Source organism: Aegilops tauschii, chromosome 7 (genome assembly GCF_002575655.3).
Source record: "Aegilops tauschii subsp. strangulata cultivar AL8/78 chromosome 7, Aet v6.0, whole genome shotgun sequence".
Lineage (NCBI taxonomy): Eukaryota > Viridiplantae > Streptophyta > Magnoliopsida > Poales > Poaceae > Aegilops > Aegilops tauschii.
This window is the reverse complement of record NC_053041.3, coordinates 183,676,990-183,693,455: the sequence shown is the minus strand read 5'-3', so window position 1 is coordinate 183,693,455 and position 16,466 is coordinate 183,676,990. Positions and strand designations below refer to the sequence as shown.

Genomic DNA, 16,466 nt, shown 5'->3' with positions numbered 1-16,466 from the left:
TAAACATACGCTTACAACTATAATAGTCTTCATTATCTTAACAGGAAAAGATAGCAATACAATAGCTTGAATTAAACATTTATTCAAAACAATACAACAATATAAGAAGCACAACATAACAAAGCACAATCATGTGGATGAAGGCCGATGCTGACCTCCTTTCCTTGTGGAGTGAATTTTGCACTCCACGTGTTGTTGAGTTGCCCATGCTCTCTGCAGACTAGTCATGTCACCAGCGTCTACTAATACTCTGTAAAGCTTCTCGATCATTCCTTCTGTAATGTAGCGCAAACAGTGACTGCTTCTTTCTGCAAAGTGGTAAGACCAACTGGACCCACTAATGCAACAGTTTTCCTTAAACACATTGGCTCCTTTTGTGCAGTTCAACTAAAATCAAAGTCGAAATAAAACCGAGCAGAAGTTTTGATATCCCTGTATGCAACAATAGGTACAAGGGAAACATCTACTGAGAAATAACGGTTGATGACTTATACTCCCGGAAGAAAAACATTTACTGATCTACCTTATCTTAATGGGAAACAAAGCAGGAGAGTAGCAATTCTCAATCAGTGTGATCCATTCATATTAACTGAGGCATTATCTTAACATTGCCTTGTTTCAACATGTATAAAGAACACAACTAGGGAAAACCTTATACACAGAAACTTACCAGTAGCGCGGGACAAAAAGAAGCGCTACTACAATTTACCACTAGCACATGTTATCCAAACGCACTGCAGCTAAGATCATAGCAGTAGCGCGTCTAACTGTAGAGGCGCTACTACTACAATTCCCCTTACTATTCTCGCCAGGCTACCTACAGTAGTAGCGTGCCTAAGGAAAGCGCGCTGCTGCTAAGATTGTTGTAGCAGCGTGTTTCGTGCAGGAAGCGCTACTGCTAAGGAAAGGAAAATAAAATGAAAAACATATAAAAAAGTCAATGAAAATGAAAGAAATAGAAAAAGGGGAAGGAAAAAATAAAATGTGAATGAAAATAAATGTAAATAAAAATAAAGGAGAAATGCATAGCAGCAGCGGGCTTTATGGACACGCGCGATAGCTAATCTAGCAGTAGCGCTTTCCGTGGAACGCGCTGCTGCTACTTTCCACTTAACCAACCGTTCTTCTTCCCCAACGCCCACTTCCCCCAAATCCAACACGCGTGCGTCTGCTGTCGCCGCCGTCATCGCCCGGCCGCCGCGCGCTCTCCTGTCGCCCTTCGCACGCCGTCGACGCCGCCCCCGACCTCGACCTCGACGCCGCCCCCGACCCCGACCTCGACGCCCCCCTACATCGCCGCCCTCCGCCGTGCGCCCGCCGCCCCGACCCCGACACTGTCCCCGACCTCGATGCCGCGTGCCCCTCTCCCTAACTCCGCCTGCGCCCGAGGTGGGCACGCCCTCCTCCTCACCTACCTCTGGCTAGCTAGGGTTCTTAGGGTTAAATTTCAGAGTTCATCTAATTAGTTAGGGTTCATCAAATTAGATGCTAATTATGGCAGTAGTTGTTAAATAGAATTAATTTTAGAGTTCATCAAATTAGTTAGGGTTAAATTTCAGAGTTCATCAAATTAGTTAGGGTTAAATTTTAGAGTTCATCAAATTAGTTAGAGTTCATTAAATTTTAGAGTTCATCAAATTAGTTAGGGTTAAATTTTAGACTTCATCTAACTAGTTTTTTTTACTGTTTTTTAGTAAGTGTTTAATAGAATTAGTAAGAAAATTAATATAACTAGTTGAACTAGTTTATTTTTAGTAAAAACTAGTTTATTTTTATTTATAGTAAGTGCTTAATTGAACTAGTTGAGTTAATACAACTATATTATTTTTAGTACGAAAATTAATAGAACTACTTTACTTTTTTGTTAAAGCAATTATTCCCGCATCAACGTCGAAGATGCCTATCCCGCATCCTCGTCGTCGAGTCGGCGGACGACACCTGCGTCACCAGATGGGCCATGTCCGGGACTGGGCTCCGCCGGGGTTGCACTGGGAGGCGCTACCTACCGGGGGACGCAGGTTGGTGAGGGGTCAGCCCGTCATTGACCCGAACCTTCTTTGGTGGCGGTCGCGTGGGCCAGTGACGGTCTAGAGGCCCGAGGACCCCGCGGAGGTGGTGCGTCACCGTGTCAGTGAGGAGGACGTGCACGTCCGTCGCCACTTGTTTGCGTTGGAGCACGGGTTCTCCAATACCTGGCACGTTCTCCAGGGATCTCACTGGAGCTATGATCATGTGATGGTTCCTTCTCTATGGGTGTCCACCGCCCGCGCCGATACCCGTCGTGCGCTAGGGTTTTAGTTGTATTAGTGATGTTATATGTATGATACTATTCGGGATGTATTAGTGATAATATTCGACGATGTACGGGCGCATGAGATGATTTACTTCTGCTTATTGAATGCATGCTAATTTGAATACTTATTTATTTTACGATTTGGTTTTGCTTATTGAATGCTCATGTCAATGTGAGTCCTATAAGATATTTTGAAATGTATATCTTGTGTTGCTCAAATAGGATATGTGCTTGCCCAAGTGGCCGGTCATGTTTGCAGGTTACACCTCCGAGTGGCCTATGTTTTGCCGGAGTGTTGATTCATTTTCGTTCCAGAAAATTTTAGGTGCTCGATATGTCCTATTTTAGCAAAGGTCATGCGGGATTTTTTTCGTGAATTTTGGCATGACTTGTGCCAGAATATGTAGGAAATATCGAGTGCCCTGGATTTGTGTGTTGAGTATCCTGGTAGTTGCCTTCGATCGATTTTCAATTAATGTTTCAACTATGAACATAGGAAATGTCTGACGACGGAAAGGATTTCGGTATTTGCGAATACTGCGAAGACGAGCGCGGCCTGTGCGATAGAATCTTCCTAGATGATGATAGGCGCTTCAACATCAAGCTGGACGAGAACTTTGAAGTGGATACAGTAAGTCACAAGGACAAGTCTTTTTTCGTAATTAAGCCTCATTTGCTTCAACTTATATTTTTTTTACTATTCTACTAGCGTATCCCCTGCCATGCAAGAGTTTTTGTCTTGGATAAGATAGGTTTCCGTCCTATGCGAACTACTACGGAGGTAAAGAGAGTTAACTTGAAGACCGAGCATGGTTATACTTTCCACGCAAAATTATACAACGCAGACACCTACACCTATTTTGAATGCAAAACTTGGCAAGCACTATGCAAGGCTTATGCATTTGAGCCTGATATGTTTATCACTTTTGATATTCGTCCCGAATATGATATTGAACGTAATAGAGACATCTGGGTCGATGTGCAGACGCCTCCAGTTATACCATTATGTGAGTTTCTCAACCATATTTATGTCTTCGATATTGTTTATTCAAAAATAGTTGACAACTAATTTCTATTGACAGCTTATTTCTATTCAAGCAAACATGTCCGGCGCTTGGTAGACATGACCGTCCACTGTCCCGGGGCTGAACTAAACTGCGAGGAGATAGGTCATTATGTTTCATGGCTTGAGGATCTTCATACTGTCAAGACAAATTATTTTTCTGGACTTAAAAATCTTAGTACTCAAAACATGCGACCAATAGTGTTCGTACTGAACTACGGTAACATCTATTTAGGAAAGATGGTATGATTTTTACTATTTGTCCTCAGTGCATATTTTGCATACATTATTTTTAAGCTAAGCTTCATTGCTAAGTATGTTACTATACGATGTTCGTCAACAGGGACTCCCCATGAATGTTGTGCCTCATTGGATCGAGACTAAAGGTCGCATGAGAATTGTTAGCTTACGACCAAGATATCCTACAATGCACTTCAGTGCATACATGATTTCTAATAGCGAGGAATGCTTAATAGTGAAATACTGGAGCAAAATTGTGAACGATCGCAGAGAAGTACTAGGGGGCAGCAATCAGAAGCGCAGCCCACGATTAGGAGACAGGTTCATCTGTATGCTCCAACTTGATGAAGCAGGAGTGCTACACATGTTTTATGCTATTTTACCTGAGAGAGAGCAGCAGGAGTGATTAGCTAGCTAGAAATGAGTTATGATGATTAAATAGCTAGTGTTGGTGGTAATGACTATGATGATTATTATTAGCTAGTGTTGGTGGTGATTAGATAGCTACCGCAGCTAGTGTTTGGTGGTGATTAGCTAGCTAGAATGAGTTTGAAGATGATGATGTGTACTGTTGGTGGTAATTACTATGATGATGATTAAATAGCTATTGTTGGTGGTAATGACTATGATGATGATTAAATAGCTTGTGTTGGTGGATTAGATTCAAGTGGAGGCAATATGTGGTGCACATCGAAAGTACTACTAGTCCAAACTAGATCAAGTTTGGATTAGTAGTATACTTTTGACATGCACCACATGTTCCCTCCACTTAAACCTAATCCACCTTCATTTGACACACTGTTATCGACATATTGATATAACAACCTCATAATTGGTATTGTACCAAAATTTGTGTAACGGCGTATAAATATACTAAAAATTAAAAAAAATGAGAAAAAGAATAGTAGCGATGGAGAGTAAACATGCTACTAATAGCTATATTAGCAGTAGCACTGGGGTGAACAAACGCTGCTGCTATATGTCTTACCAGCAGCGCATGTAGCATGCGCTACTGCAAAGGAATAGCTGTAGCGCCTTATCAGTAGCGCGTCCTCCCGCGCTACTGATAAGCAAAATACCCGCGCTACTGCTAGGGTTTTCCCTAGTAGTGGAACGACAAAGCAGAAAAGTACCATTCCTAAAATAATGTGACTGATTCATATTAACAGAGACATTATCTTAACAATACCTTGGTTAAACATGTAGAAAGAATTACAAAGAAGGTAGTACCATTTGTAAAACACTGTAACTGATATATAATAACAGAGACATTATCTCAACAATACATTTCTTAAACATGTACCCGGCCGATCCCTAACGGAAATGGTACTCCCGCCGATCCCTAACAAGTGTTTCAGGGGAGAGTGGCATTGCTTAATTTTACCAGGGGCATTAGAAACAAAAAGCATAAACAGTTCCAGGGGAGAGTGGGCGCAACAACACCATGTGCTTCCATCTACTTATAAAGGGGGTGATGCAGAGTTTTGTTGTAACAAAGAAACAAGCATCATGTCTGAGTTGGAACAATTTTTGCTCACTTAATGGTAAAGACAGCAATTAATAGCTTCAATTCAACATTTATCCAAAATAGTACCAATACAAGTAGCACAATATCTCAAAGCACACTATAGCATCATGTAGATGAAAGTCGGTACTGACCTTTCTTGACCAAGATTTGAAACAACTCGCGAGGAGGACTTGAAATAAATCTCAACACATATATGGAAATCTGATCTCCTTTTGTGCAGTTCCACCAAAATCAAGCAAAGTCACCAGTGTGACATTCAATTCGAACTGCACAAAACACTCTTAAAACAAAAGTTTTTCGCTTAGCGAAGCAAAATGCCGCAATAGCAACAAGTTGAATAGATATCCCTGTTTTAACAGAGGCAAAAAATGAATCAATTACTGGCCAATAAAGGAGGATGAAACATGCGGCCACAAAAAGAAGCATCTACCTTATCTTGATGGAAAACAAAGTATAGGACAGTAGCATTTCTAAAACGTTTGCATTGATTCATATTAATAGAGAAATTCTCTTAAAATAACATTCTTTAAAAATGTAATTTACTTTTAACAGTGGCATTGCTTCAATTTTCCAACGACATTCTTAGATTAACAACAGTAAAATAGTTGTATGGGACATGGGACATGGGACATGCTAGCACCATGTGCGTCCACATGTATAAATGGGTGATGGAGAGTATGTTGCCAAGTAGCATATCTGCGTTGGTCCCATATTTGTTCTCTTTGAACCTTTTTCCTTTGTGAGGGCAGTAAATCTAGTCCTGCACAAACTACCCGACCCCCCGTTTCTTTCCTTTTTCAACAAAGAGATAGGTTCCTTACAGATGTGTGTACTGGGTTACCCCCTTTTCCCCTTTTCGACCAACAAAGCGGCTGGATAGCCAGTCTATACTACTTTCCCTCCCTCCTTTCCTCATTGAACCACATCCTAGATTCATGCTCCACCCCACCCCACCCTTATTTTCTCTTTGAACCAAGACCTAGATTCGACTACAGAATCGAAAAAGATCCGCATGCAGCTAGAGCAATGACGGTTTCAAAGAAAGTTATACCTTAGGGTCGTCGGGATGTGGCTAGGCATGGGGCGGGAGGCCGGATCTGCTCACACTACGTACGACAGCGAGGAAGAAGGGGTCGGTGGCCCTCCCACACAGGCGCTGGGTGAAAGAGAACAGCGCAGCCGGCAGTGGATTGCCTCCCTCGCCGAAGGCGATAGAGTGAATGCTGCACCTCCTCCCCTTCCCGGTGTGACGGGATCCGAACAGCTTCCCAGCTGTGAGGGGGGAGACAGAGACAGAGGCCAATGCCGTCTTGTTTAGATCTGGTGCAGAGGGTGAGAGACTGTGAATATAGCAAACCCTAGCAAAGGAACATTGAGCCTCCAGCATGTATGTATATATATATATGTAGTGCGGCGAGAGTGTTGAGAGTGCAAACCCTAGCGAACAGGTGCCGAGGCTCCAGCTTATATAGTACTCGTGTATACTACTAATATATAGTGGAGTGGTTTTCTTTTTCTCTCCATACCAATCGTTTAAAATTGTGTAAGTACGAAATGAAACTCTTTATTTAACGTACCAATGAAGAAAACTACTTACGATGAACTAACGATCCACGTGTCCTGGTCGCACTTCCTGTCCTTCACGTGCGGTACACTACCCTCCGTTAAGTGAACAACCACACATGCGCCAAATTATCGGAAACATGTGAGAGTGTGTACAAATAAAGAATTTTAATTTCAATTATCGGAAAGGTTTGAGAGTATGTACAGTTTGCCCTCTCTCAATAATTATGGTTTGTTGTGTTCGGCCTAAACTTGGTCACACTTTACAAAGTTTGACTTCGGTCAAATCTAATATGTAGAGTAAATAAAATGGAGGGCTACTACGTCCATCCGGGTTTTTAGTCCACACCATTTTTTTAATCAAAGTCTGACCACATATTTAGTTAATTGCTGGACAAATAAAATTACAGGGGAGCTGAAGAAAAAGTTGTGAGAAGGCTTAGAAATCAATACAAAACTTATGCTCTTAGTACCAACGTCGATCCTTCTTCGAGGAAACATTTGGTTCATAGCCAATTGTGTTATAAAATTGTACCAACGTGAAAGACGACTGCGTCTCCAACGCAACCAAGGTGAACTGATGAAGGATATCATCTTTGTGGGTAACAAGCAAAGAGCACTGATGGAAGACACCTTGTTTTTCGTTGAAAATCAATCAGCTTCACCAGCCGATGCAACCATGAGCATCGATAGGTCATCGTGGTGATGCATCATCCATTTGGCATCAAGTTTGGGTGAGGCACCACTGAAGTTCGACAAATCCTCACTGTGGTATGTTTCTTCTCGGTAATCAAGCTCGAGGAAGGAAGAACCATGTGGCAGAGGACACTGAGGTGGAACAACAATGGCCATCCAATTTTGTGCAGTTCCACCAAAATTAAGGAAGACATGCCCGGGTATGGAGATACGCATCGCTGTTTGCAAAAATATAAAAAAGGGATATAGTGTTGTTACTTTGTTTTGGCAGTGGTACAAGATTAACAGCGACATCTCAATTGTCAATAAGAGTTAATGAAAAGTACACCAACAAGCAGAAGCATCATGATTATCTTGATGGGAACTAAACCAGGATACCCGAGAAAATAAGCATTTCTTCATTTAACCAGTGATAGTATTAGATTAGCAGCAGTAGGAGCATATGGACAATGACCGCACAACCACCATGTACTTTTTGTTGAAACAACATGTATACCTCCACCGAGGCATAAACCAGGACAACTTTTCGAGTGGCATTTCCTCTATAATAGTAAAAATTAGGTGATGTTGGACCAGGCGACGAACCCTAGCTGCTGTACATGGGGAGCTAGGGAGTAGTGGCATAGAAGAAAACCCACATGCAGCGACTTGGGGAGCTGGACCAGTACAATGAAGCATGAAATCCAAAAGAAGTTATACCTCAGGTGGGCGAGATGTCGCTTAGGCGGGCGGGCGGGATGTGCCCACACGACGGTAGAGAACAAGGGCACGGAGGACCTTCGTCCGCCCCAGTGCCGGCTCCAAGAGGACGGTGCGCATCGACTTGCTCCATCGCCGACGGCGACAACGTCAACGCTGCACCTCTTCACCTCCCGCAACGGACGAGATTCGGCCGGATCTGTGACCACCGGTGAGGAGAGAGATAGAGTGGACACTGTCACCTTGTTTAGATATGGAGAGGGTGAGAGAGCGAGACGCGAGAAACCCTATCAAACAAGAGGCTATATATACAATGGAGTAAAAAAATCTCTCCATAGCAGTGGTTTTAAATAGAATACATGCGTTCCTGGAAAAAAGAAACGAAAACTGGCGGACAATTTTTTTTAATGTACCAAGAAAGAAAACTCGATAAAAAACATGCCCCCGCTTACAGGTCGCGAGAGTCGTCGCGCACACACACATAGACATAGACATGCATATCTGTGTTTACGTAAAATTGCATCTCCATCTCCATCTCCAATCTTATTTGTCCAACTGGCACATTATTTACATTGTTAATTATATACGCAACAATATTAACGTACAACATCTCTTGTTTGCGGGCGTCCGGACCGCTGCCACGCGCGCTCTTGACCAACCCGAACCCTGTTCATCACCCACGCGTGCTTCCCGCCCGAAACGGTCAGTGCCGCATTCATGCCCGGCCAGAGCGGACGCGACCTCTCACTGGTGCCGGCATTCACTACAAAAAAATACACTTCCGTGATGATACGTGTTTGTCACAGTAGGTCACGTTTTCTGTCATGCATGTACATCCATGACAAATTTATGACAGAATCAAGATAGTCATACCTGTACTATCGTAGAAGTGTTCCATGACATTAACAAAATTATCATGACGGAAGTGTCCACTTCCATGACGATAAATCGCGCATCACAGAAGTGCTTTCGTCAAGGGTGACGGACACGTGGCATCCACCGTAACGGAACGCCGTTAAGCTATCGGGTCCGGTTTTGGATCCGATAACTCGTTAACAGCCCCGACTAATGGGGATTTTCCACGTGTAAAATCATCATTGGCTGGAGGAAACACGTGTCGGCTCACCGTTGGGACAGATGTCATCCACTCATTGGACCCAAAGCCCTATGATACGTCGACACGTGGCACGACCCAACAGAGGCCCATTCCTGTGAAAAGTCTGGCCCGTTTGACTTGGTCAAAAGGTGGCGGGCCGGCCCACGGCAAGCCTTTTAACGACCTGTTCGCATATAGCCCATTTACAGCCCGCTAACCCAGGGCCCGTTTACGGCCTATCTGAATTAGGCCCAGTAGCGTCATCTGGGCCGTCCAATATAATTCCAGCCCATTTTAACTTCCGGCCCATGTATGGCCCATGACGTATTCCGGCCCATATGAGTCCCTTTGTAACTCTTGGACATTAATGGCCCATGGTGAAACCGGCCTATAATGAACAGTGTATCGCTTTATACCCATTAGCGGCCCATTATTCCATTGGGTCGTTTCCAGCCCGTGTTACCTTTCGGCCTTCTGAGGGCCCATTTATTCTTGGGCTCATTTCCAGCATTCGGTTACTTACGGCCCGTTACTGGCCTTTTCTGCTTGTGGGCCAAATTCAGCCCGTGGATACAGTCGGCCCGTTTATGGCCCATTAAACTGTTGGGCCATTTCATAGCATCATCAAATACGACCTATTAACGGCCCGTTATGGTCAGCCCATAAACGTACGATTTCCACTCTAGCCCGTTTACGGCCCCTTATACGGCCCGTACAAGGCCCATAGATGAGACGGCCCGTACAAGGCCCATGGATCCTACGGGACGTAGAAGGCCCATTGACCCGACGGCCCATAGAAGGCCCATTGATCCGACGGCCCATAGAAGGCCCATGGATCCGCTGGCCCATAGAAGGCCCATGGATCCGACAGCCGATAGAAGGCCCACAGATCCGACAGCCCATAGAAGGCCCACGAATCTGACGACCATAGAAGGCCATGGATCGTCCGTCCCGTAGACGGCCCATGGATCGTACGACCTGTGGAGGGCCATGGTCACTACAACGTTTGGATGAGTTGGCCCCCGTTTGAACGATCTAGCATATTCAAAGAATTATCCTACTCTATACTATCACCTCTAAAAACATACACTATACAATAAATAGACTAAGGCATAGAAACGTAGAATAATCCTACACTATACAATAAACAAATTACAGCCGATTATACCCACTAGGCATTATGGTTCGGCACGAGTGATAATAAAGCATACACAAACAACAAATTACATACACTGGGCAAATACAACTCATACATCATGGACGCGCATCAACATAACTTACCATTTGAACTATAATCTCTTCAGAAAATAGGATTGGCCAGATTTAGATAGCACAAATTTCAGTCTGCAAAATCTCCAATTCCTTCGTTGTTACCTCAGTGTCTTGTTTCATTTTTTTGACTCCTGCATCTAATACATGCATGTCCAGTCTCAACTTGTTGATTGTACGTTCAGAATCATGTACACGTTGTCTTGCCACCTCTAGTTGATGCTCGAGAACGTCAGCACATTCCAATTCCAACCCATAATCATTCGGTAACGGCCATGCCGCACTGCTCGCAGATCTTTGTGTTGATGTCACTTCAACCTGAAATGTTTCTGTAAGTACACATGACTAGGGTAAAAATATAGTTACAACAGTGAAGCGAGCAAGATAGACTATTTTTTAATGGCAAAACAGGACTAACAATAATGTTACACGTCATGAAGCATAAGCAGGTGATATTTTAAAAATTATATAAAAGGTAGTCTGTGCAGCCTGCACACAGAAATCTCTCTTAGCTCACCAGAGGAGCATGATGTTGGGGCCCAATCCAAAACACAGACAAGTTACAAATTTAGACAGCACATTGCGTAGAAGTAAGCAAGCAGTTGGCCATTCTGTAGCTCAATTAAAGTCTTAGGGAGCATAATGAACAGCAGAGGATTTCATACAAACATACTACAGGAAGCAAAACTATGCAATCATTAGCCTAGTATAAACTAGATTGTGAGCCTCATTCAATAAATAGGTGGTTAATAGACTTCAAAGCTTCAGGCACACTTCGGCAGAGTAATTAAATGGTAAGGCCTTTAATTATGTCAACTAATAGTTATACAAGTACCCAACATCAGGCGTCATTCTTTGGGTACAGTGACTTACCTTAACAGGTTGAAGAGGCTCAGCGCAGCTCCTACTTCTCTTGCAAGGCTCCTTCCTAACATTTTGTACTTGGAAATCCTCAATCTTATCTTCATTGCACCCCCTCTGCAAGGTGACACAAACTACTTGTCTCCTTGGAAGATAAATATGCATACTTTCCAGTTTGTGAACACAAAAGGATGAGATTATAATAAAACAACACCACATAATGAAACATGCCGCATCTCTTGCACTTGCACACAATGAAATGAGCATTTACTATGTCTGCACTATGTAAAAACTAGGCATACCTTCGAACTGGATCCACAGGTACTCTTGGAGAGCCTACTTTAGTGTACAACTAAACCTTTATGTCACCTATGAGTTAGAAAAGGCCCCACTACAACAGCCCTTAGTGTTTAAATCGTTGGCAAGCTCTGTTAGAGTGTTAGTTCAAGAACAACAAGTAATCAAAGCAAACAGTCCTAGTATGGTTGGCTGATGCAAACAAGAAATTGAACAGATGTGTGAGCAAGTCTTACATATCAAGAAAAGAAGCAAAGAAGGAGGCTTAAAGACCATCACTTGACTGACCAGATTTAAGGGGCATTTAAACATCATGTGCAACGTATGAACTAACATAAACATTGCATATTCCAGATTCTACAATGGAATGCACATGTATTAGGTTATGCCATGTATGATGATGTCTAAATATACACTATAGCAGGCAGGAGTGATTCATCATTGCACGCACAATTGAATTGCAGGTTAAGGGCCAGTTCTATTTTGCCTTTTCAGGGCTTATTGTCAAAATAAGCCATAAAAGATGTAAAGAAGTCATTTTTGAGTTATGGGCTTGGGCTTAACTAATTTCGCTTTGGAGGGGGGTGTTTCGGGTAGAACCTGACTAAAAATTGAAGGGAAGGGGAATAGTGAAATGACTCTGTTGTCTGCCTATATTACACTCAAAATGCAACTGGTGACGCCCGCGTCACACCTCACCCTCAAGTAAAAACAAACACGCAAGCGTTCATTGCCCTGCCCGCTTGCGTCTCCTCTCCCCTTTCCGTCTACCTCAATCCCCTGCCTGTAGCACTAGGGTTCCTCCAGCAAGCCGTCGCCACTGGTCCCATCTGGCCTGGTCCTCGACGATGCTCTGTCCAGCTAGGCTACATGGCCGGCAGGTAGGGGCAAATCTCCCTGGCTGCTCCTCCCTCTGGTGCCGCCCCTCATTCTCATGGTCTCCAGCAGCTGCTCCACTGTGGTTCGTCCAACGCACTACTCCGGCAGGCGCTGCACAACTACGGCTGATGCCACACTGCGGTAGAAGGCACCTTATTCCCCCTCCCCACCTCCCAGGCCTTGGCCTTGAGGTGTTGTTGAAGGATGAGCTCATCCAATAAGGTGAGGATATCCTCTGATTTTTTGCCAATTTTTCATTCTGATCCACTATGCGATGAATTGCTATGAGCTGCTTCTACTGCTGCTATATGATGCATTGCTATGAGCTGCTCCTGCTACTGCTATATGATGAATTGCTATGAGCTGCTGCTGCTATATGATGAATTGCTATGAGCTTCTGCTGTTATATGATGAATTGCTATGAGCTGTTGGTGCTGCTATATGATGAATTGCTATGAGCTCCTGCTGCTGCTATATGATGAGTTGCTATAAGCTGCTCCTACTGCTGTTGTATGATGAATTGCTATGAGCTGCTTCTGCTGATGCTATATGATGAACTAGCGTTGTAACTCGCGCATTTGCGCGGCTAGATTTAGCATACTAAGTTATGTTTGGTGTTTTTATCCAACACTATCTTTCTCGCAACTCATTTCCGATTTGATTTGCAAAGGCATTAGCTTTGCCATTTTACCACATTGTGTACAAACTTATCATCTTACTAACATTTACAATAATCTATATTTTTCATCTTTAACTCATCATTTACTGATGTGTGTATCCCTCCAACAAACTTTCATGGGAATTCTTCAACCAAGAATTCTAATCATTATCACAAAACAACGCTAGCTTTATATTCTCTTATTGGAAGCGATGTTGTCAAATGAGTGCACCTAGCATATTGATTGGGATAACCTTTCACCTAGATGTCCCTCACTTCTATGCATTATATTGATAGAAAATCATACACCAAAAAGTAGAACCAAGGATGATTTCCTTAATGATTTTCTTGATGTTTTCACCAAGAATTAAGTATAACTTTAATGACTCTTATTTTGAACTTGTTTTCTCTTTCTTCATTCGTGTGGTTAGTGGTTGTATATACTCATCAAATACATGCATTTTTAACACTTCTTACATACTACCTTTGTACCCAAAATATAAGATGTTTTTACAGTTCAAAATGAACTGCAAAAACATCTTATACTGTGATATGTCGAGAGTAGTTTTTATACTACATCTCTGTTTTCATGTTCTATTTTTCTAGTGCATATCATGGTGTGCTTGTATAAACTTGTACGTGTAGATACTCATGTCCTAGTTTCTAAATTTTCTACATCGTATCAAACTCCTATATATTTGAGTGTATGCTGGCTTATTTACGTCTTCCACTGTTCAAAGCTAGCTGACCAGTATGATTCATAATCGAAGTCGCCCCAAGCATGGTGAATGCCTCGTGTAAATCATAACGATAAGGGCGGTGCTAGGCGTAAGTCGGATGATTCTCTCAATTTATAAACCGCATTCGCGTCCGTCCGATCGAACAACCCTGGTCCGTCCGATCTCTGAGCTGAACCACGCGCACGCTCCCACCTCCGCCCCGCTAGCCGTTGCAGCTGACGGCCTGTTGCAATGAAACTTTGACCGATGCCCACCTGTGACCGCAGATCGCGGGCGCTTCCCCCCACCAGGGATAGGTCGCGATCTACTACGATGACCGGCGACCGCCTCCCCTTCCCTCCACCTCTTGCCCACCCCAACCCCACCCCCCACCCCCTGCCCGCGATGACGCACCACATCGCCAGAGACACGGCCTACTCCACCATGGGTGGGGACATGGCCTACTCCGCCATAGGTGGTAGCTCTGGCGAGGGTTCGGCTGTTCCCCGACGGACGACTTCAGCTCCGGCGAGCGACTTTGATCTCAAGCGACAAAGTTCTGCTACGCGCATGTACCGAGATCCTCCAATTGTTTTCTCTGATGCTCCTCCGGCTGGATCCACTGCAAATTGGGTGAGCTTCCCCTGCTGCCAAATCCTCTGAAATCCTCCACTTGTTTATGTGCTGCATTGACATTTGCCAGTTATGCTCATTGGATGTTGCTATGCTAATTGGTTTTAATTCACAAAAAGTAGAAAAAACAAAAATGTTTGAAACTACACATTATGTTGCTTTGGTTCAGTTCAGTAACAAGAAAAAAAGGTTGTGTAAAATTGGAAAAGGTTACTTTCAGTGACCCTGAATGTTGCTTTGATTCAGAGAATGCAACAACACTGCATGTTTGCTTGCTTTAAATTCAGAGGATGTAAGACTACTGAATGTTTGCTTTGCTTTAGATTTCAGATATTGCAAAAAAATGTTGAAAATTCAGCTTCAGAAAAATATTTTTGCTGCTGAAAATAGCAAAAAACAGTAGTAGATTAGAGACCTTATACATGTTATAGTGGTGTTAGTCTATGGATTTTAGCAAGCACAAAAACTCTATGATGAAAAAAAATGTTATTTGAAGTTGATAAAAAAGTTATGCAGCACCAAAACATGTCGTAAAAATGTACTACTACAATACTACCTATAGATCTTATAAACATGCTGCAATGAAAAATATACTACTGATATACATGTTGAAATGTTTCATCTATAAAAAATGTTTCTCTTGCAAAGAAATGTTGACCTCAATATTGCTCAACTGCTACTGATGGTGTTGTTCTACTGTTGTTGCAATGATGTAGCATACCAAAGATGGGGCGGCAAATGAGGAGAGTTTTGTTCAGCAACCTTTCACAAGTCATGGTGGTGGGGATTCAGATGGTGTCCTAAACACTCATGGTGGAATGCATGATGCAGATGAGGATGATGATATTTCATCTCAACCACTTCTGCCCTATGTTGGCATGGAATTTGACTCAATTGAAGATGACCAAAAGTTCTATAATGACTATGCATTTGGAACGGGCTTTGGCTCACGCCTAGCTTCCTCAAAAAACAGCCAGAAGAAAGGTCCACAACAACTTATCAAGAGGGTCTTCCAATGTGTGCATGCTGGCAAACCGGAGACTACATGTGAGACAAGCAGCCACTCGGAAGGAATTGCAGCAGGGGGAAGCTCATCAAGCAAGCAGGCCGGGGTTGAAATGGATGTGACAGTCAAGCGTCAGAGGAATCGGATTATGCGTTATGATTGCAAAGCTCATATGATTGTTGGCCTCAGGGGCAATAAGTGGGTTGTTACCTACTTTGTTGCACAACATACACACCCTTTGATGCAGCATGAGGAGATTGTGAGGTTCTACCGCTCAGACCGCAAAATTCCAGAAGAAGATTACCAACTACTGATGACAATGCATGATGTAAACTTGTCAACTACAAATTGCATGGGAATGCTTGGAATGGTCCATGGCGGAGACCGGAGGAAACTGCCATATGTGAAGAAGGATGTTTCAAATGCGCGTTGCAAGCTGCGACAAAATCAGTCATTTCAGGACATGGATATGACGGTTGCTTACTTTAAGAGGCGTCAAGCTGAGAATGCTCAATTCTACTACGCAACAGAAGTTGACAAAGAAACAAACGAAGTGACAACTCTGTTTTGGGTGGATGGAAGGACAAGAGCATTGTACCCAAAGTACAAAGATTGTGTGTTCTTTGACACAACATTTTACACAAATCGGTACAATCTGCCTTTCGCTCCTATTGTTGGTGTGAACAACCACTTCCAAACCGTGCTGCTAGGTTGTGCCTTGGTGCCAAATGAACAAATAGAAACTTTCAAGTGGGTGTTTCAACATTGGATGATTGCATGAATAATGAGCACCCGTTGCACCTAATGACTGACCAGGACAAGGCAATGGAAACAGCAATAAAAGATGTCTTCCCAAACACAGTGCATAGGTGCTGCAAATGGCACGTCCAGCGAAAAGCAAGGGAAAAGTTGGGTAGGATCCTGAGCATGGATGAAAATTTTGAGCAGGTTTTCTATGGGGTTATC

The 16,466-nt window shown here is 43.2% G+C and overlaps 1 protein-coding gene across 1 annotated transcript; it reads left to right on the top strand.

Moving 5' to 3' along the window:
• The first annotated feature begins 14,194 nt into the window (after positions 1-14,194).
• LOC123494893 (protein FAR1-RELATED SEQUENCE 5-like) lies at positions 14,195-16,281 on the top strand. Its single transcript, XM_045231380.1, has 2 exons — positions 14,195-14,494; positions 15,211-16,281. The coding sequence occupies exons 1-2, from the start codon at positions 14,195-14,197 to the stop codon at positions 16,279-16,281; spliced, it is 1,371 nt and encodes a 456-aa protein (XP_045087315.1).
• Positions 16,282-16,466: the final 185 nt, after the last annotated feature.